Below are 22,633 nucleotides of genomic sequence, written 5' to 3'. Positions count from 1 at the left end.
AGATACAAAAATTTATTCCAAAAATTTTGTATTTCGAACTGACAGTTATCGACATGAATACCAACAAGAAAATATATATGTAATTATTCTCCCCAATATCAAACACCGAGTCTGTACTGAGTCTGTACTGATTCTGTATTTTCTATGGGAGCTCTAGACAAGGCTTCTAAAATTACGCTAGCACGTAAAAGTGGAAGATCCGAATTTTTTTCCCCTAAAACGATTTGAAAAAATAAATCACTGCACAAACGACGGGCTTTAGATACAATCAAAATAAAATCAACAGAATTGTTTTATACAAATCAAATACCCGAGCACATTCGAGATTATGAGTTCATCCATAAATAAAATATCAATTTGAATATTAACTTCCGGGCTTATAAGTCTCCCATATTTAACAAATATGAAGGTGCATCAGCGTATAATCTTATTTCAACAAACAATGAGAGTATTGATTACACCAGGAAATGTAAACAATCTCGATTATCTCAACAATGTCAATTATTTTGACAGCTTATCGATTATTCTCCCACTTACCCCTTATCTCTTCCTTACGACAATCCCGAAAATCTAGACAATTCACGTTGACAATCACAAAGACCATTACCAAGACCAAAACATTTCCTTAATATATATTAACTACTTCCTTATATATTTACTAGCATTACCATATATTTACATACATTAACATATATATCCATATATACATACAAATATATATTTTTATCACCTCCGTTCTACTGATTCTACAATCTCATATATTTTTTTTACTCTACTTATCAGCATCTTTATTATTTTCATTTTAATGTCAATCTTAATTTAAAAAAAAAATGGATTCTAATAATAAATTTATCAATTTTTTTTTTTCTTCGTAATAAAAAGATAAAACTTGAGGTAAAAACAAATTGTTTTGTCATGTCGTAAAATCGCGTTGTATAAATATATATAGAATAGAATGGAGATGAAGAGACAAAAAAAAAAAAAAAAAAAAAAAAAAAAATGATATACCGGAAACTGGGACAACGAGGTGATGAGCTGCATCCTTGATAATGCTTTTATATAAAAATTCTTCAAACTTTGGTTATTTTACCTAAATATTTTAATTATTATTATTATTTGTTTATTTGAATTTTTAATCGATCGTGTACTCGATTATTTTTTTTTATTAGACATTATAAAAAAAAAAGTTATTTATTAACGGAGTTCATTTATTATTTTATAAGATTTCTTGCTATTTATGGAGAATTTTAAATCGCGGATTAACGGAACTTCAAAGTGAATTATTGAATAAAATAAGAACAAGGTTTAAAAAAAGAAGATATTATTCATCCATTTATTAATCAAGAGAATGCTCTTTTATGAATAAAAAGAATTATTAAAATTTTTTTTATTTATTCAGAAGAATGGGAGAAGCCACCATTTATTAAAAGAGAAGTTTATATACTGAGATAAAATTTTAATTTATAGAATTTTGGAAAATTATTCATTTTGGAAGTGAGATATTAAGTTTGATTAGTGATTTCATGATGAATTTTTGCGATAATTAGATGCTTGGGGTTGTCGTTGGAAAGGGAATTTTATTGGCTACAAGAATGGTAAGGAGGGTAAAGTGCGTGGGATTCATTGTTTCTGAGATATATATGATACAAGTATTTGGAAATAGTTTAATTATTAATATATATTCAAAATTAGTAGTTTTGGATTTTGGTGGATCAGTGATTTCTCGGTGAGTTATTAAGATAATTGGAGGTTTAGGGTGGTCGTTGGAGAGGGAATTTAATAAGCTACAAGATTGGTAAGGTGGGTCGAGTGCGTAGGATTGATAGTTTTTGATAAATAGTCGATTAAAGTGTTTGGAAAATAATAATTATACAATTTTTGACGTAATTATTATTTTTAATGTTTATATGGTTGATATCTTGGTGAGTTTATGAGATAATTAGATACTTAGGGTGATGGTCGGAAAGGGAATTTAATAAGCTACAAGAATGGTTATCATGATAATTAGGGTGGGATTGATCGTTTTGGAGATATAGTCGATAAAGTGTTTGAAAAATAATTTGATTATTTATGTATTTATAATTTAAGATTTTGAATCTACTTTGACTAGTAATTTCTTGGCCAGTTTTTGAGATAATTGGACGTCATGGGTGGTTGTTGGAAAGGAAATTTTATCAGCTACAAGATCATTTATTATAAAAAACTGCGTAGAATTGATAGTTTTGAAGATATGACCAAAAGAATCATCAGAAATTTTTGAAACTCAAAATTTATTAAAATAAAAATAAAAATTCTTCTTTTGATAAATAATTAATTTATTAAAATCGACCTAGACTAAATATATGAGTTTCGACCAATTAAATATTAATAGTAATTTATTACCATTATACATAAATAGAATAATTTACAGAGTTCTAATTGAAAAATTTTAATCTGAAAAGGCTGGAATTAAATTTTTATTCCAAGAGTTGATTAATTTTTTTTCATCCATTTTTACGAGTACGGTAATTTAAAGCTTAAGCCAGAAAATAAATACTGAAATGTACATTAATTATGCAGGTTAATGAGAATTTTTTCCTTCAAATGTAAGTCATGTTTATTCTCTATTTTTGATCTTAATTATAATAATTAACCGTTACATAAAATGTAGAGGTTTTTTCCGCTTAAAAACTCTTAATTAATTTGAATAAACGGTTTTATAGGTCGTAATTCAAGACGCGATCAATCGCGAGTTCGCGGTTCTTCCATACTATATTTTTTTTTATCCAAGAACTAGACTTTTTTTCCTGCTATCGAAATTTTGATCCCCATTTCACAGTTTAAATTTTTTAAAAAAATCGGTTAATAATTATCAAATTAATTACCCACGTTATTAAAAGTAATTAAAATATACAAGTACATGTAATATAATTTACGTTGGACATAACGATAATTAACAAAACATTATTAACCATTAGTACATTATAAAATGAGGATCAATGGAATTTACCCAGGTTAATTATAATAATTAAACACCTTTGTAAATATTAATATACCTTATGGCAATATTATTATTAATATATATCATTATTCTATATTTGTTATAATAGATGATCACGTAGTGTCTGATTATTTATTTTCCAAACGGACATATTTTTATACCCATCTACTCAACTGTGAAAATTTTTTCTGTGATCCCGAGGTCGAGGGTTCGAATCCCCGGCGGGTATTAAATATAAAAAAAATATCGAAATTTTTTTTTTTGGATCTATTCTGTGAAAACTGAAAATTGTAAAAGAGTAAATGGCTTTCGCTGTTGCCGTTTTTTAAGTAAAAATTAATTTAATTTTTAAAATAATTTAATTATTTTAGTTTGAAATTTTGAACCGAAAATTCTTAGCACTATTGCAGTTGTAACTACGGACTTAAATTACTCTTAAAGTATTCAAGATACTCAAAATATGTATTCTAACAATGTTATCCTAAATTAAATTCCCCACAAGATAATCCTAGTACATTTTTGTCATATCTTTAGTATTTCTAACACGAACTTGTCCCCAATTATACTTTTTCATAAAAACAATTCAAATATATCATCCCCGCCTTTTTCTTACCACTAATTATTTCAAACACATTTATATGGACTTTGTTATAGTTTGTGAAAAAAATCGATAATTTGGCGCCAAAAATTTTCAAATTAAAATTCTTATGACCCATTTTACCCCATTTCTAACTTTTCCATTTTTTTTAAATTATCAAAAACCGCCCCTTAAAAATTCAATTTCAAAATAAAAATTTTCCCGCCAAAAATTCAAAACTTCCCGCTTTGTCCTCCTGACCCCTTCGGAAAAAAAAATAAATTTCTCACGAGTAATGGCTCACTTCCGCTCCGTTTCTCATACCATAAATTGTCTGGCAATTAACAATTTACTATTTTTATTTATAATTAATAAACATAAAACGAAACACGACAATAAACTTGTTCTCCATACCCTCGTTCAATAAATTACACCCATGAATTCACCTATCAACATTGTTATACATTTTCATCCCCTCCCCTTCTCATACATATATACATCTATATATATACATATATATATATATATATATATATATATATATATATATATATAAATTTATATATAGCGAATAGTGTTCGGGAAATTACGTGATTATTTCATTAATGGAATAGAGACTCAATCCGTTGGATTATCACATATTTCCCACGAGTCATGTTCACTCACCCCTTTTACTCCCTTATTATGACACTCTGTACCTCAGACAAGGCCTTCACACTTGTATCCTCCAATTTACATGTTTGCGCTCCAATCAACACAAAAAAATTTAATTTCTTCGGTTAATTGAAAACATTCGGAAAAAAATATGAATTGGGCGCCAGGATATAGGGGAGGAGTGGGGGGGGAGGGGCATGAGATGATCACTTGCAAGTTACTTGGGAACTAGTAACGTTGAAGGGGTTGAGGGTTGGGGGAATGGAGGAAGGGTGGGGGTTGGGTGGGGAAGGAGGGGGTGGGTAAGAGTAAGGGGATGAAAGGGTGAGAAAAGTTATGGGAGAGTGGGGAAGGATGTGAAGATAGGGAGTACTGAGGGCGCTGGTGGCAGAGGGTTTGGTTTTAAGGGTGGGAGTGATGCTCGGGGTGCGGAGCGGTCAGTCAGTGCGCGGCGAGGCGCGCCAGCTGCCGCACGTCATGATTCTAGCCCAGGTGAGCGCACCCACGAGTCAAAGTTACTTTTTTTTTTTTATGATATTTTTAGTGATAGTGATTTTTTTTTTATATGCACGTTTGAATGTTTATTAATAAATTTTCTTTTTTTTTTTTTCATGTAAGTGGAATTTTTGAGTATTTAGAAAAATTAATTTTGAAATTTTTTATTTGATAACAGATTTTTTTATTTTGAAAATGGAATTTTTTTTTCAAGTGGAAATTGAAATTTTGAGTGATTAAATTTATTGGAAATAAATTTTTTTTTTTCAAAATTTACTGATATCTTTTTTTTCAATTTAGTCGAATGAAAAACATTTCAAAAATTTTTTTCTCTGAAAAATTAAAAATTTTCATTTTTCAAACCGTAGAAAATTTTTTTCAAAAAATTTTAATTTCTTGCAGTTCAAAAAAAAATTTGAAATTTAATTTTTTTAAATTTTCAATTACTCAAATTTTTTGTCACAAGTCATATTTTTTTCATTCCGTCAAATACATCAAACTTTATATGAAAATAATAATAAATTAAAAAAAAAAAAAAGAAAATTAATTAAATTTTATTTATTAAAGTTTAATTAAATTTATACTCACCTCATAGTTGATTACATAAATATGTATATATATTGTAGTTTGATAAAAAGTAAACATGTATAAATAAACTTTATTATTTTTAAATTTAATTTTGCGTTTTTTTATTTTTTTACTTTCAGCTAAAATTTATTTATTTATTAAATTAAATTAAAATTATTTTTTTTAAGTGTCTAGAGATAATTTTGAGATTAAATACTCAAGTTTGAGAATTATTATCTAAATAAGATTGTACTGAGTGTAAAATATATGAAACAGTATAAAATATATGTTGAGTCGTTGACGCTCTCGTTTAAAATGAACGGCAACAGGTTCCGACGGTTGAAAAGACTTAGGTGTGCTTGTATAATATACAAAATTATCATAAATATGTGTATTAATGTATAACACTTATTATTTATGATAATGATCATAAGTAATGATGGCCTCATTAATTATATATTTATATTTATTAAAAAATGAGTTTGAAAATTTAGAGGTTGAAATATTAATTTCTTTTTGATTAATGATATCATGATGAATTTTTGCGATAATTAGATGCTTGGGGTGGTCGTTGGAAAGGAAATTTTATGGGCTACAAGAATGGTAAGGAGGGTAAAGTGCGTGGGATTCATTGTTTCTGAGATATAGCCGATACAAGTGTTTGGAAATAATTTAATTATTAATATATATTCAAAATTAGTAGTTTTGGATTTTGGTGGATCAGTGATTTCTCGGTGAGTTATTGAGATAATTGGAGGTTTAGGGTGGTCGTTAGAGAGGGAATTTAATAAGCTACAAGATTGGTAAGGAGGGTCGAGTGCGTAGGATTGATAGTTTTTGATAAATAGTCGATTAAAGTGTTTGGAAAATAATAATTATACAATTTTTGACGTAATTATTATTTTTAATGTTTATATGGTTGATATCTTGGTGAGTTTATGAGATAATTAGATACTTAGGGTGATGGTCGGAAAGGGAATTTAATAAGCTACAAGAATGGTTATCATGATAATTAGGGTGGGATTGATCGTTTTGGAGATATAGTCGATAAAGAGTTTGAAAAATAATTTGATTATTTATGTATTTATAATTTAAGATTTTGAATCTACTTTGACTAGTAATTTCTTGGCCAGTTTTTGAGATAATTGGACGTCATGGGTGGTTGTTGGAAAGGAAATTTTATCAGCTACACGATCATTTATTATAAAAAACTGCGTAGAATTGATAGTTTTGAAGATATGACCAAAAGAATCATCAGAAATTTTTGAAAATCACTTTTTCTAATGAGCTCCAATTAAATTTAATTTTCAATCGCAAATAACTCTCAAACTATCAAACTTACATAAAAATGCAAACCATACAATCTTATAGAAAATGTAATTCTCTCCAAATTTATTTCTATACATTTTCATCATATCTTTGATAGTTTATCCATTATTTGCGCTTTTCCATACAAATCCAATAAATCTTCAATAAATTATTTCTTTCAATTTAATGTCCTCAAAAAAAAATGTCCACCTTACCCCAAACCACATCCTCTTCCGACCACTACTTCGCCTCCATATATATAAATCCCCAGCGAAAATAATTAAAGTCAAAAATTAAATTCTCTTTCTGCAACCACATGAAACTTCTCCATGTTTTGAAACCGTGAGGTCGCGGGTTCGAGACCCACTCAAATTTTTTTTTCTACTCCATAATTAAAATTTATTTTTTACTTCCTAAGCAACTTTTACCCTCAAAGCACTTACATAAAAAAATTCCCTTTTTTTTTTCAATCAAAAAAAAAAAAATTTTAATCTAGAGTACTGACGTAACAGTGTACTGATATTGATATTTGAAAATATACTTATAAATATAAAACAAGTATATTATAGTGCGGACAAGTAAAGTGTATTGACAGGTAATATAATGCGACAGAGGATATTTGTATGAATAGAATATGGAAGCGGACAAGTTTGTTGAGAGAAACGACATACATATAATTGAATAATGGAAATCCTGTTGAGAATTGTTTTCCAATTGTCAACAATGTGCGATGGATAGACAATTAAATCAGTGGATATGTGGTTTCAAGTTGTTGGTTAGTTCGTTCGTTCATTCGTTGGTTCGTCGGTTCGTTGGCTAGATTGTCAAGTTGTTGGTTGTTGCTTTCAAATCCATACCCCATGTAATCCACAAATTTATTTAAGTGTTGGATAATTTAAGAGATTGTGGTCGACATATATACCAAATGTAATAATGCTTGGGTGGGGTGGGGTGGGTGGCAAAAGCAATGAAAGAAAAAAATTGAGGAAATTTATTTTGTCTCGGTGTAATTGATCTTGGGATTTATTTTATTTCTCAGTGGGTTCATTTATTTTATTATTATTGTGGTTAATTATCTATAGTTTCGCTAATTATTATTATTTTAGTGATCGTTATTATTATTATCACAGTTTTATTAACAACTCGATTACTCATCACTTCAAAATAAAATAAATCCCCATTAAATAACACGGATTTAAAAATAAAGCCAGTGAATTAATAAATTTTCATATAGAGATGAATTTTAATGAAAATAAAAAATACTTTATGATATTAAATATTTGTGTATAAAAGTAATCCTGAGATAAAATGAGATACTGTTTATATATATATATAAATATATATTTATAGGAAATTTTTTATTTTCACAGGAAATAATTATATATATAATTGATACCTGGGTGAACTATTGACATAATTATATATTTAGGGCAGTGGTTAGAAAGGGAATTTGATAAGCTATAAAATCGATTATTGTGAACTAGTGCGTGAGATCGATAGTTTCGGAGGTAGAGTCGATAAAAGTAGAAAAAAATTTTTATAATAAGAAATTTTGAAGTTTTCTTTAATTAGTGATTTCTCGGTGAATTTTTGAGATAATTGAACGTTTTAGGGGTCGTTAGAAAGGAAATTTAATAAGCTACAAGATTGGTCATTATAAAAAAGTCCGTAGGATTGATAGTTTTTGAGATATAATCCAAAAAAGTTTTTGAAGTAGTTTTTATGATTTTTGAAATAATTATTGTGCAAAAAATTCATTTTATTAATATCTCAAACCATTTTTGAGATAATTGGGCTTTTTAGAGCTCGTTAGAACGGAAATTTCATAAGCTACAAAATCACTCTTTTCAAAAATATCCATAGAATCGATAGTTTCCCAGATAAAATCAAAATAATGTCCAAATTTACTATTTCCACTTCGCTACAAAAAACTAAATCTTAAATTCAAAATAACTCTCAAAATATCAAATTTATCAAAAAATCGAGCTGATACATTTCGATTCCAAATTTAATTTTCTTCAAATTTGCTCCTATGCATTTTCATCCTATCTCCCATAGTTCATCCATTATTTCAATTTTTCCAAAATTCAAAAATCCATCATTATTAATATCATTATTCTTTTTTCTTCACTGATTAAATTCAAAAAAATAAATTCTTGTTCCTCATAGCCAAAAAAAACCATAGTCCATTCCTCTATCTTATAAATAAATAAATAGAGGGGCAACTCGGACACCTAAAGTAAAAAAAATTCAAAATAATGCCCAATTATCTATAAAAGTGATTGTAAAATTTTCGAGGCCCATTTTGCCCCACCCCTCTAAATAAAAAAAAAATTTATCAACACTCCATTAATTTTTTTTCCACATCCTCATATATTTATAAATACATGCATACATATATAGTAAAATAGAATTTATATAAATGGCATATCCACGAGCTGACCATTTATCCAAGCATTCGGTGGAATTAACTATCCAATTAGCGTCGCGGAGATACGTGCTCTGTTCAGGTCGCATGAGATTTAATTATCTATCCACCTATTTCTATCTTCCTATTTCTATCTCTGTAAATTATATCTACAGAAATCTCTCTCTCTCTCTCTCTCTCTCTCTCTATCTAGTAGCACTTGTGCTTATATTAATACATACATATATTCATATATATGCTATCAATCTATAAATCTGCGAGCATAAAATCTACATCATCATGATAATAATGAATAGAATTTTGATCGATGATGAATTGATGATATAACAAACAAATCAATGAGTGAATTGCCACTATAATTTCGTTAACTTCATTATTACCTCTTCTCTCGTTTTATCTTTCAATTTATATCCTATTATTTTTTTTAATTATGCATTTAACTGGATTTGAATTTTTTCCCGCTTATTTTTTAAATTCTGCGCTTTTTATTTTTTTATTTATTTATTTTATTTTTTACGAGACAATGGGAGTAATTGAGAAACTTTAGCGCGACTGTTTAACAAGAGGATTTAATGAGATGGCTTATCTAGAAATTAGAATGTCTATTATTTAAATTGAGACGAATTTTTTTTTTTTTTTCGGATACTTCGAGTGAAATTTTGACTTTTTTGCTAAAAATTTAAATTCTGGACGAACTATTGAAGATAGAGCTAAAAGTATAAGAAATGATTTTGTAGGAAATTTAATTTTCTATAAAAAATGTCTCATGTGATTTTTACGTACATTCAATGGTTTAGGAGTAATTGCGATTCAAAGTCATGGATAATAAATTTATTTTCGACTAATTAAAAATTTATGTTTTAGGAAAGTTTTAATTGAATTTGTGGGTTAATTATCAGAGATACGGCAAAAATGAAAAGGAATAATTTGATAGGAAATTAAATTCTCTATAAAAAAGATATCTTTCATATTTTTCATAAACTCAATAATTAAGCCAGTATTTAAATTTTAGATATTAAAAAATTTTTTATTATTCATCTGTTTTTTTTTTTATGAGTGCAAGTTTAATAACAAACTTTATATAAATTTTTTATTTATTTATGAAATGCTTGGGTTTGATTTAAGTTGATTTCATTTTACTCGATTTATTTATTCACCAGCGGTTCCATTTTTTTTATAGTAAAAAAATGAATGGAATCGAGTTATTGAAACGTATTTAGTAAACGGTTATTTATTTATGCAGAACTGAGTATCCAAGCATAAGGTTTTCAAGTGAAAGAAAAATATCTTAAATAAAATCTATTTATTTTATTAAAACAAAATATTGTTACATTTTTTTTTTTTTTTTTTTTTTTTTTTTTTTTTCAATTTAAAATTTGTTTTCATTAATTATTTTAGTTAGTTCTTATTCGTTAAGATTCATTTAATCATGCACCATTGTACTCAGAATTTAACGTACTTCAAACTCAACAAATTTCATTTATCGAAAAAAAATTAATTCTCCAAGAAAATTTCAATTAATCAATTAAAGAAAATTAAAATTTTTTTCGCATTATTTTTAAATTTATTTTCAATAATTTTTATCGCGGCTATTTATTGAACAAAATCAATAAACTCATAGACCATTTTACTCAAAATTTAATGGACTTTAAGCTCAATGAATTTAATTTATCAAAAAAAAATTGATTCTTCAAGAAAATTTCAATTAATCAATTAAAGAAAATTAAAATTTTTTTCGCATTATTTTAAAATTTATTTTCAATAATTTTTTTTCGCGGCTATTTATTGAACAAAATCAATAAACTCATAGACCATTTTACTCAGAATTTAATGGACTTTAAGGTCAATGAATTTAATTTATCAAAAAAAAATTGATTCTTCAAGAAAATTTCAATTAATCAATTAAAGAAAATTAAAATTTTTTTCGCATTATTTTTAAATTTATTTTCAATAATTTTTTTCTTGGCTATTTATTGAATAAAATCAATAAACTCATAGACCATTTTACTCAGAATTTAATGGACTTTAAGGCCAATGAATTTAATTTATCAAAAAAAAATTGATTCTTCAAGAAAATTTCAATTAATCAATTAAAGAAAATAAAAATTTTTTTTGCATTATTTTTAAATTTATTTTCAATAATTTTTTTCTTGGCTATTTATTGAACAAAATCAATAAACTCATAGACCATTTTACTCAGAATTTAATGGACTTTAAGGTCAATGGATTTAATTTATCAAAAAAAAATTGATTCTTCAAGAAAATTTCAATTAATCAATTAACGAAAATTAAAATTTTCATCATATTCATTTTCAATCATTTTTTTCTCTACTAATAAATCTTAATAATCAATTAACTTACACACTATTTCCCTCGGAATTATACGGACATCAAGGAAAATCACCCAAAAAATACAAAGTTCACTCCCTTCTCAAAAATCAAAATTTCCCTCACTGAAAATAAAACTTTTCCCGCAATAAGTAAATAAGTTAGCACACCATCAGCTTTAAAATTCCATCACTTCGACCCCCATAAATATTAAATAACAAAAGAATTTATTTAACACCGAATTATCTTTAAAAAAAAAAATATAACTTTAAAATTCAAGACTTGAAACCTTTTTATTCAACAATTCCTAAGACCGTCCAACTAAATTATTCCACACTTTATATCACTTACAATTCAATAAACCACAAGATCTATTACTCTTTCAGTAACAAAAAATAAGACACACTTTTTAAACTCAAATAAAAATAGAAAAAAAAAATTTTATAAAAAATTCAACTTCCCTCTCACTACTCTCAGTCGTTTTTTCATACATTATTAACTATTTTCCAACCCAACCCACTTCTGTTTTATCTCTTACATGTACTTTTTCTTTCTCTCATATATATTATTTTTATTTTTTTATTTTTCTATTTAAAAAAGTTAAAAGAGACGTAAAATTTTCGCCTGAAAACATAATATCGGATATTTCGTTACTCGTTTAAATCTTTTTCCTCATTTTCATGAAACAATTCTATGCATATTTTATTACGTAATCTCCAGGTCTTTCATATATGCTATAAATATATAGTTATGAGAAAAAAAAATTAAATCCTGCTTTTTATAAAAAAATATCAGGTTACAAAAAAATAAATCCCGGGGTACAAAAATCAATTGCAAAATTTTTTTTCGATTGAATTTAATTTCTAGCTAAACTATTGGAGATATGATAAAAATGCAAAGGAGCAAAGTTGTAGAAAATTAAATTTCCTGTAAAAAAGTATTCTTTAATAATTTTCGTAACTGTGATATTTTCAAAGATATTTTGATTTTAAAAGTCAAAGAAAAATTCCTATCAAAATTTGAAATAAAGAAATAACTTTGAACCACCATAACTTTCAAAATTTCAACTTTATGGGAAAATTACTTGAGTACTTTTTTGTAGGAAATTAAATTTCCCATAAAAAAGTATTCATTAATATTTTCCATAACTGTAATATTTTCGAAGATATTTTGATTTTAAAAATCAACTAAAAATTTTTACCAAAGAAAAAGTTGAAATTTTGAACAATACGAAATTATTAGGTCACTAAATGGTCCCATATTGGCCCACTTTCTTTTCATTACAGTAAAAACAATAAAACTCCAACATACGTTCGTTAAAAAATAGCACTTGTAAAATTCAATTTCCGGAGACATGAAAATAAAATAAAATTGCGTGACTAATTTACAGAATTACTCTATTTATTTTATTATTATTATTTTTTATGTTATATATTTTTTTTATTTTTTCCGAACCAGTAGATTTTTATTTTTTTCCACTCGGCACTTGCGTTTTTACTCTCAGCTTAATGGCGGTAATGGCAACGTGGTTTCTATCGTCTAACTTTAAATTTGCGACGCCTCGATAACTTGAGCCAGTAGATTTTATTTTACAAGTAACAAGTAATGAGAGGCGTTAATTAAAATTTTTTTTTTTTTAAGAAAATGAGTTTCAGTTTTCGTTGACTTTTTTTCCACGGTAAAGTTAGGAAAGAATTTTTTGTTGATATTTAAACTTCGTTTTATATTTAATTAAAACTGTTTTTAATTTATTCCTTTTTTTTATATGATCCATTATACCCCTCAACTTTACTTTACTTAAAAATTTCCAATAAACTCCAAATTACCGAAAAAATTAAAAAAAAAAAAAACCTAATTTCGGTCGACGGCAACCCGACAAAAATATCCATTTACAAAATTAATTATTCTGTCCAAACTATGACAGATATCGAAAAAATGAAAGAATACAATTTTGTAGAGAATTAAATTTCCTACAAAAAAGGTATCTTTAAATTTTGTCATAAAGTCGATAATTAAGACACTAGAGCTAATTAAAGTTAATTAAGCAAACTGAAAATAAATTCAACCCCTCCAAAGTTCAAATAAATATTTATATATATGTATATATGTACATATATAATTTATATGAGATATTCTACAGTTGAGTGAATTCTTACATGATATTGGAAAGTTGTCTATTACTCAGTTTCTAAACAAGTTCCAGCAATTGGTTAGAAAATTGCGATTTCCGATTAATTCTATTTCTGCAGCGGGAACTTTTAAACTTTTAAAGGACATTAAATTTGATATTATAAATTATTAAAATTTTTGAATAATGTAATAGCTGATTTAAGTAGTTTGCTAAAGTTAACTTCAATAAAGGGTGCCGAGGATCTTGAGGGTAGAGTAAAAGGATCAGACGTTAAATTTTTTTACTCATTTTATTTCTATATATATATATATATTCTATATACATATATATGTATAGAGAGTGTAGTAGGTTTTTTGACGTCGGGTTTTAGTATGACAAAGGATCGTGTTGATACTCTTGCCAGAGGGTCATGACCTATCCCAAAGGGAGAATGTTTTTCTTGTCATCAAAAAGTTTGTTTGCCTTTGGAGTTTTTTTTTTTTTTTACCATTTTTTTAAGTTTTAAGTCAACATAAGATTTTTTGCTCGTTATAATTTAATTTTTTTTTTTTAATTAATTTTGAGAAATTTTTTAAAAATTTTAATAAAAATATTTTTAAAAATTTTAATAGAAATATTTTTAAAAATTTTGAAAAACAATTTAAAGAGGCCGTAAAAAAAAATTTTTATTAAATGTTAATATTAAATATTTATATATAATATATATATTATATATTTTATTTATTAATTAATGATAATAATAATAATGAATGTTTGAGCTGTATATTCATATACGCTCTCTATAATAAAATCAATACTGATCTCCATGGCCATTATCCAGACATTAGGGTATCAAGTGTTCGAATCCCGATCCTGTCACCGCACACAAGAATGTTCAAAATTTTAATTTAATTAAATTAAGTGATTCTAAATTTTCTTTAGTGTCTTCTATAAATTTATGAACTATTTATTGTCATAAAATTTGTCAATTATAAATTTTTGGTAGCTCATTAAATTCGCGACATTGTTGTTTGAAAAGTTTCGGTGTGACATGAATAGTTTAACTCCTACAAGCTTTCAAATGGAGGCTTGACAAGCAGTAATGAATTCTAACTTGAATAATAATAATTATAATTATAATTATGATAATTAGCATTGTTTGATATTTATACGCAAAAAAAAAGCTTTACGATTAAAGAAAAATTTTTTAGAAATTTTTTGATAAAAAAAATTTATTTCTTCATTCAAGATTTTTTAAAAATTAATTTTTTTATTTTCAAATCAAGAAAATATTCCCGCCAAATGAGAGTAATATAATTTTTTAAATCAATAATAATTTTTTTGTAATCCGAGATTTTTAAATTTTATTTTCTTGATTCGAGAATAAAATATTTGACTCAATAATTTTTTTCCTTTAATTTAAAAAATTTTATCAATTGATTTGAGAAAAGTTTCTTGAATCAAGAATAATTTTTTTTTTTGCGATTCAAGTCAATTTTTTTTTTTTTTTTTCATTAATTAGATAATTTGATAATTATCTTAATTTAAACCCTTACTATAATTATATTTCAATGAAAATAATAATAAAAATTGTATGGGTGGATGTGGGTGTGGCACAAAAGAGAACAATAGTTACTAGTAAATGAAACATCGATCAGTAAAAGATTTATATACATATATATATATATATATATATATATATATATATATATATATATATACATATATATTTGTTAAATCTATACATAGGTCAAAAGACAATTGAACTCAATAATTTTATAGTAAAAACAATAAAATTGTAAAACAAAAATACAAAAAAAAAAAAAAAAATAATAAATAAATAAATAACAATAACAAAAAGTAGAAAAATACAAAATCAAAGTAAAGAGAATGAATAAAGAGGCAAAAGCATGAATTCATTAAATGGAAAAAGAAAAAAAGAGGAATGAAAAAAAAATTTTACTGTGATTCCACACAGTAGTTGGTTCAACAAATTTACGCGCGCGCACGAAACGGCGGATTTAAAAAAAAGGAAAGAGGCTGAGCGAAAAATCCTCTTTCTTTTCACGTTCAGATAATTCTTCATGTATTTTATCAACATGTTTTATCTTAAACTTTACATTTTTATAGTTTGTTTCTTTGTTCTGCAGCTCGTAGTATTAAGGGATTAGTGAATTTCGTTGTTATTTTTATAAATGGGGATAAAGGTCTGTTTGGTTTTCTTTCAAAGGTTGAATTGGAGAAAATTAGCTGGGAATTCGTATTCCAGAGACAGAGGCACGTGGAATGAGTACCCACAGCAATATGTTCGGATAAACTTTTCCTATACAAATTTTTGAGATTTTTAATTTTTTAATTTTTGACTTTGCTCCATCAGAAATTTTTTCACTAAATTATGAGAAGGATATCTTTGTAGTCGAAAGAATTTCCAGTAAAACGAGTACCCACAACGATATCTTTTGAGCCGATGATTAATTAACTCATTAATTAATCATTAATTAACTTTTTTTGCACCAACTCCAAACATACTCATGTGGGTACTCAAACTTCATGAAATTGCACTGCCATCCGCCCTACGATATTTATTTTTATCTTTAGGCCTCTCAAAAAAAAAAAAAGACAAAATCCACATTTTCGAAATTTTTCCACTTCCACGCTTTTATTTACCCGACATTCTACATCATTTTTTTTTCATCTCAGCACTAAGTTAGAGAAATTGTAGTCGAGTATTTGCAGACACTTTGTCTCTAACTAGCAACAGTTTGCTTTCACAATTGTGTACACGACCCAGCTCTTTTTATATAAATATACAAATATATGAGTATAAATATAAATAAACAATTTTTCACGTTTGTATATATATTTATTAAATTTTCTCCATTTACACAAACGTAAAAAAAAATTATTATAAATGACAACTTTTTTTTTTTAAACTTCTGAAAATTTTCCCTTATGGCCGTTTTAAAAAATATCATGATATTAAAATATTTCATCGGATTTAATTTTTTTTCGCGCCCTTATTATTTTTTTTTTTTTTTGAGTGAAGAAAAAATAAAATTACCTGAGGCGAAAAATGATAATAAGAAATCTACGTTTACTCTCCCTTGATATTGGATATTGAATGGCTTTATCATGTAACATATTACTTATATATAAATATATATATATATATATGAAAGCAGAGAATTCGATTACGATGAGCGAAAATATAAAATTACTTTTCAGACTTTGATTAGAAATTACGAGTCAATTAAAAAAATAAATACATGATAAAAAAAAATTATCAAAGGTACCATGCCTAGTTTTATTGCCCATTAGTTGCTTTTATTGTCACTGCAAATAATTAATTCCTGGTGCAGAATTTAATTACTATTGAGTATTGTGTTTAAATTAATTGCCTGTTTAATTATCTACCGTATAATATAATATGTTCTATTGTCAATAACATACATTCGAATACCACTTCACATGTGAAAAAAAATATGAAATTAAAAAAATTAAATTTTTTATTTTCTTTATTATTAATTTTTTATTTTTAAGAGTTAATTTTTTTTTTTTTTTTTTTTTTTTGGTTAAATGAATTTCATTTTCGTAAAGTATACAAAATTCCCTGTAGAATGAGTACCCACAATAATATTTTTAAATTAAGTCATTCATATCTTACATGCCCGCGAGCGATCCGCGAATTAACTGCGAGTTGAAGGCTAACAGTGACTTCACCAAAATATATCGATGTGGGTATTCAATTAACAGGAAATTTCATCATAAATTCCACTGTAATTACAATTTTTTACTACGGGCATTGAAAAAAAAAAAAAATTCAAAATCAAAATACTAAATTTGTATCGTAAATATTTTTCATTCCCTTTAAATTGAATTACTGATGTTTCTATTAAAGATACGGCAAAAATGACGAGAAATAATCTTATAGCTAATTAAATTTCCTACAAAAAAGATCTCATTAAATTTTTTCTAAAACTCAATATTTACTGAGCTATTGTCGTTATAAAAAAAAATATTTAAATTTCAGTATAAATTTTTTTATTTATTTTGTAAAAAAAACATGTATAGTATTTTTATTTACAACAATTATTATTTTTAATAATGTCACATACGAAATGTGAGTAAAAAAAATCTATTGTACTCAGTCCTTTATGTTATCATAATAAAAATGTAAAAAAAAAAAAAAAAATTAACAAAGAAAAAATAAATTAAAAAAATTCTTGAACTTTTTACGCTGACGTGTAGCTCTATCTAATTTAACATTGTACCGTTTTAATTTGCCCGAGCCGTTCACTATCGCAATTAATTTTCTTTGTGTCTCATTACGATTTTCTTTTTTTTTTTTTTTTTTTTTTTTTTTTTTTTTTTTTTTAATAATAATAACAATAACTCGTAATATATTAAGTTTAACGAAAAAATTATAGAGACCTTTTTTGTAGAAAATTAAATTTGCAACAAAACTTGTTCTTATCATTTTTGTCTTATCTCTGATAGTTTGGCTAGAATCGATGATTTAAAACTTTGGAGTATCTCAGATACTGAAAAATTGAAGTACTAGCTTTTGAATTAAAATTCTAGGCAAACTATCAAAGATTCGAAAAAAGTGTAAAGAAGTAAAATTGTAGGGAATGAAATTTCCTAAAAAAAAGATATCTATGAATTTTTTCGTAGATTGGATCCGTAAAAAGATATTCGATAAAAATGGAAAATAAAAAATTTATTTTACTAAATAAATAAAAGTTTAAAAAATTGATTTTTTTTTTTCAGAGCAACCTGACAGAAGATGAAGAAGAGGAATTACCAGAGGACGCGCTATCATTGCTCTCAGTGTTATTCGTTGGTAATATTTCATTTACTTGAATTTTAAAAAAAAATTCTCACAATAAACAAAAAAAAAAATCGAGTAAATTTTTTTTTTTATAAAAATATTTTACAAACAATTGTTTTGTTATTCAATTCGACGTTTTTTATGTAAAATGATATTTTTTTTTTTGTTTTAAAAACATGAAAATATATTTTTTTGTAATCCGATTGTTGATAAAAATTTTTATTACGTTTCGTCTTTCAAATAAAAAAAAAATATATTTCCTTGATCCCGAAAAAATTTTGGGTAAAAATGACCTAGTAAACTATTTTTATTACAAAAAAAAAAAAAAAAAAAATTTAATAAATAAAAATTAAACAAAAACAAAATCCCGCTCCCGCGAAAAAAAAAAGTTTTTTAAAACCGCAACGTAATTATTTTCTCTTTCATATCCTTTATTCTTTATAAAACTATATATCTTATATATTAATTACTCCTGACCATGTGAAAAAGAATGTAGTGTAAAAAAAAATACAATACACTTGAAGTAATTAATCTTCATAAAAAAAAGAGAAAAAGTTAAAATCTGAAATATGGTTCACCAGAAAATATCACTTTGACTTTATTATTTAATCTCTTCATAAAAATATGTAGTTTTTGCTTAAAAACAAAATTAAGGTGGCTACGAATTTTTGATACTAATTTTAAATTAAATTAATTAATTAATTAATAATAAATATATAAAAAATAAAGTTATTTCTCAAACACTTTATCGACTATATCTCCAAAACTATCAATCCCACCCTAATTATTATGATAACCATTCTTGTATCTTATTAAATTCCCTTTCCAACCATCACCCTAAGTATCAAATTATCTCATAAACTCACCAAGATATCAAACATATAAACATTAAAAATAACAATTACGTCAAAAATTGTATAATTATTATTTTCCAAATACTTTAATCGACTATTTATCAAAAACTATCAATCCTACGCACTTGACCCTCCTTACCAATCTTGTAGCTTATTAAATTCCCTCTCCAACGACCACCCTAAACCTCCAATTATCTCAATAACTCACCGAGAAATCACTAATCCACCAAAATCCAAAACTACTAATTTTGAATATATATTAATAATTAAACTATTTCCAAATACTTGTATCATCTATATCTCAGAAACAATGAATCCTACGCACTTTACCCTCCTTACCATTCTTGTAGCCAATAAAATTCCCTTTCCAACGACCACCCTAAGCGTCTAATTATCTGAAAAATTCATCATGAAATCACTAAACAAAGTAAAAATAGCAAAATATCCAATTCCAAATTTCCGAAATAATTCAATCAATTAATTATTATTATTATCTTTCACATCAGGTTTCCTGCTATTTGTCTTGATATTTCTCTCAGTTGCCGGCAATGTCCTCGTATGCGTGGCAATATACACTGACAGAGGATTACGAAGAATAGGAAATTTATTTTTGGCCTCATTAGCAATCGCGGATTTATTTGTTGGATGTTTAGTGATGACATTTGCTGGAGTAAATGATCTATTGGGTTACTGGATGTTCGGACCGAGTTTCTGTGACACATGGATAGCATTTGACGTTATGTGCAGTACTGCCTCGATATTAAATCTATGCGCGATATCACTGGATCGCTATATTCACATAAAAGATCCCCTGAGGTAAATTTCAATTCAGTCTATCCAATTCATACGTAATTAATTTAGTTTACCCTTAATTTAATTTTATTAAATCGATAATATTCACGAAATTAATTAAAAGCTATTGTGGGTTTTAATTTAAGGTATGGACGCTGGGTGACCAGACGAGTCGCTGTTGGAAGCATTGCCGTTGTCTGGCTTCTTGCCGGTACTGTTTCGTTTGTTCCTATTAGTCTGGGTCTTCACAAGAGCCAGGATTCGAAAAATTCATCTCCTACCTACAACGATGGTCTCCAAGTTAGTTTTTCTTTATTTTTATTTACTCCCAGCAAATGAATTGCTCATGTATGTCCATATAAATAATTATTTTGGAAAAATGACCGGTAGGAGTTGATAAGAAATCAAATTTCATGAAGTTTGAGTACCCACATCAATATATTCTGATGACAAAAAAAACTCAAAAATTTTTTTTTTTTTTTGAGTTTTTTTGAAAAATAAAATAGACTCTGTCATAGAGGATGAAATTCTGAGTAAAACGAGTACCCACATCGATATATTTGGTGTCGGTCATATTTAATTAACAATGGCGGTCTCATTAATGATCGATTAATCGATTAATTATCAGTTAATCAAAAAGTATTGTTGTTGGTACTCATTTTACGCGGAATTTTATCGACTTTACAAAAATCCTAGTCATTTTTTTTTATTTTTATTTGACTAAAAAAAATTTAATGAAATTGTATAATTGCATAATTTAATTTTTTTTTAATCTATTGTTGGGCGTGAATAAAGAGTTGGGATTTATTTGCATAACTGAGCGGTTGTTGAGAATACAAAATATATGAATAATTTGAATTTTAGATTTAATTTAAAAAAAATAAAATTTGTTGGTTGCAGGAATATCCAACTTGTGCTCTCGACTTATCGCCCACCTACGCTGTTCTATCATCCTGCATATCATTTTACGTTCCTTGTGTTGTGATGGTCAGCATATATTGTCGACTGTATTGTTATGCTCAGAAACATGTTAAAAGTATACGAGCGGTTACAAAATTACCGCAGCCATCATCATTAGGGAAAAGTTTTCGTGCCAAGAGTACACGAAATAAATTACAGCATCAAGAGCAAACTAAAAGTAAGCCACCGGCTAAAACGAAGCCCACATCACCCTATCACGTTTCTGATCATAAGGCAGCAATAACTGTTGGTGTTATTATGGGAGTTTTTTTGATATGCTGGGTACCATTTTTTTGTGTCAATATCGTTGCTTCATTTTGCAAAACTTGTATACCAGATCGAGCTTTTCAGGTAAATTTTTAATTCATTTTATAAAATTACGAAGAATACATACAATCGATACATTGATTTAATCGAATAATCGATTTAATCGAGTAATCGATTTAATCGAATAATCGATTTAAAAAACCTGATAGATATTAAATTTATAAAATTCTATGCAATTGAACTTTTTTTCGTAAAATATCGATTTAATCGATAAATCGATTTTTTTAGTATCGATTAATCGTTGGAACAAGAATCGATTTTTTTTAAGTATGTAATTTTTTAATCGAGTTTTTTTAATGAAACTTGTAATTTTTAATACTTCGAGAATTGACATTAATCGATATATCGATTAATCGATTTAATTAATCGATCTATCGATGATTAAAAATCTAACTTGTTAAACTCAATTTTTTTTTCTAGTATTAAAGTCTTAAATCACTTACAAAACGAATATTGATTCGATGTATCGATTGATCGATTTATGTAATCGATATATCGATTACCAAAAATCAAAATTTTAAAACTCGAATTTCTTTCTAGTATTAAAAATCTTAAATTATCTCATACACTAACAATAAATCGATGTATCGATTAATCGATTTATTTAATCGATATATCGATTACTAAAAATTTAAAAAATTGAATTCGTATTTTTCTTTTTTTTTTTTTTTAATTTTGAATTACCAATAAAATAAAAAAATCAATGTATCGATCTTAATTATTTCCTAATTAATAAATAATAATATAAATAATAATTAAAGGTATTAACCTGGCTCGGATACAGTAACTCGGCCTTTAATCCGATAATCTATAGCATCTTTAATACAGAATTCCGTGAGGCATTTAAACGTATCCTAACAAAAGGAGCCCGAGCACGTGGTAATCAGCCATCGACTAGTGAGTGCGGTGAATTTCGTTCGGTTATTGTACAAAAAAGAAATGGGTCTATTGTTGAGTGTAATATAAGTCATAGATCTAGCGCTGACAGTTGTCAAGTCGGTCAATTAGGTAGATTACAACAGATTAATCACCATCGTGATACCATCGTTAGTTCTATTTAAATTTTAATATATAAATAAATATATATATATATATATATATATATAGAAATCAATATTTAAATATATTATCATAATAGATACCAACTGTACTATATTTAAATATCACGAGCTCATGTAGCTGTCATGGATTTATTTAAAAAAAAAAAATTATTGAATAATAATAATAATTAATTTATAAAAGACCATGTCAACGACAATCAATTCGCAAATAACATATCCGCACATATAAAAAAGAGAAATAATAATAGTAAATTTTATTATATATATTGAATAGATAAATATACATATATGGAAATCAATATCAATTTAAATGAATTCTAGAGTTTTATTTGAAGTTATTATACCATAAGAGCTGGATTTT

At 26.2% G+C, this 22,633-nt stretch overlaps 1 protein-coding gene across 1 annotated transcript; it reads left to right on the top strand.

Annotated features, from left to right (window-relative positions):
- Window positions 1-4,677: 4,677 nt before the first annotated feature.
- Window positions 4,678-22,272, top strand: LOC103574652 (dopamine receptor 1). Its single transcript, XM_008554151.1, has 6 exons — window positions 4,678-4,703; window positions 18,218-18,290; window positions 19,639-19,948; window positions 20,071-20,224; window positions 20,825-21,235; window positions 21,973-22,272. Exons 1-6 carry the CDS (start codon window positions 4,689-4,691, stop codon window positions 22,270-22,272), a joined length of 1,263 nt encoding a protein of 420 aa, XP_008552373.1. The 5' UTR covers window positions 4,678-4,688.
- Window positions 22,273-22,633: the final 361 nt, after the last annotated feature.

Source organism: Microplitis demolitor, chromosome 4, assembly GCF_026212275.2.
Source record: "Microplitis demolitor isolate Queensland-Clemson2020A chromosome 4, iyMicDemo2.1a, whole genome shotgun sequence".
NCBI classification, from domain to species: domain Eukaryota; kingdom Metazoa; phylum Arthropoda; class Insecta; order Hymenoptera; family Braconidae; genus Microplitis; species Microplitis demolitor.
The sequence above is the reverse complement of the archived record's forward strand: the minus strand, read 5'-3'. Positions and strand labels throughout refer to the sequence as shown.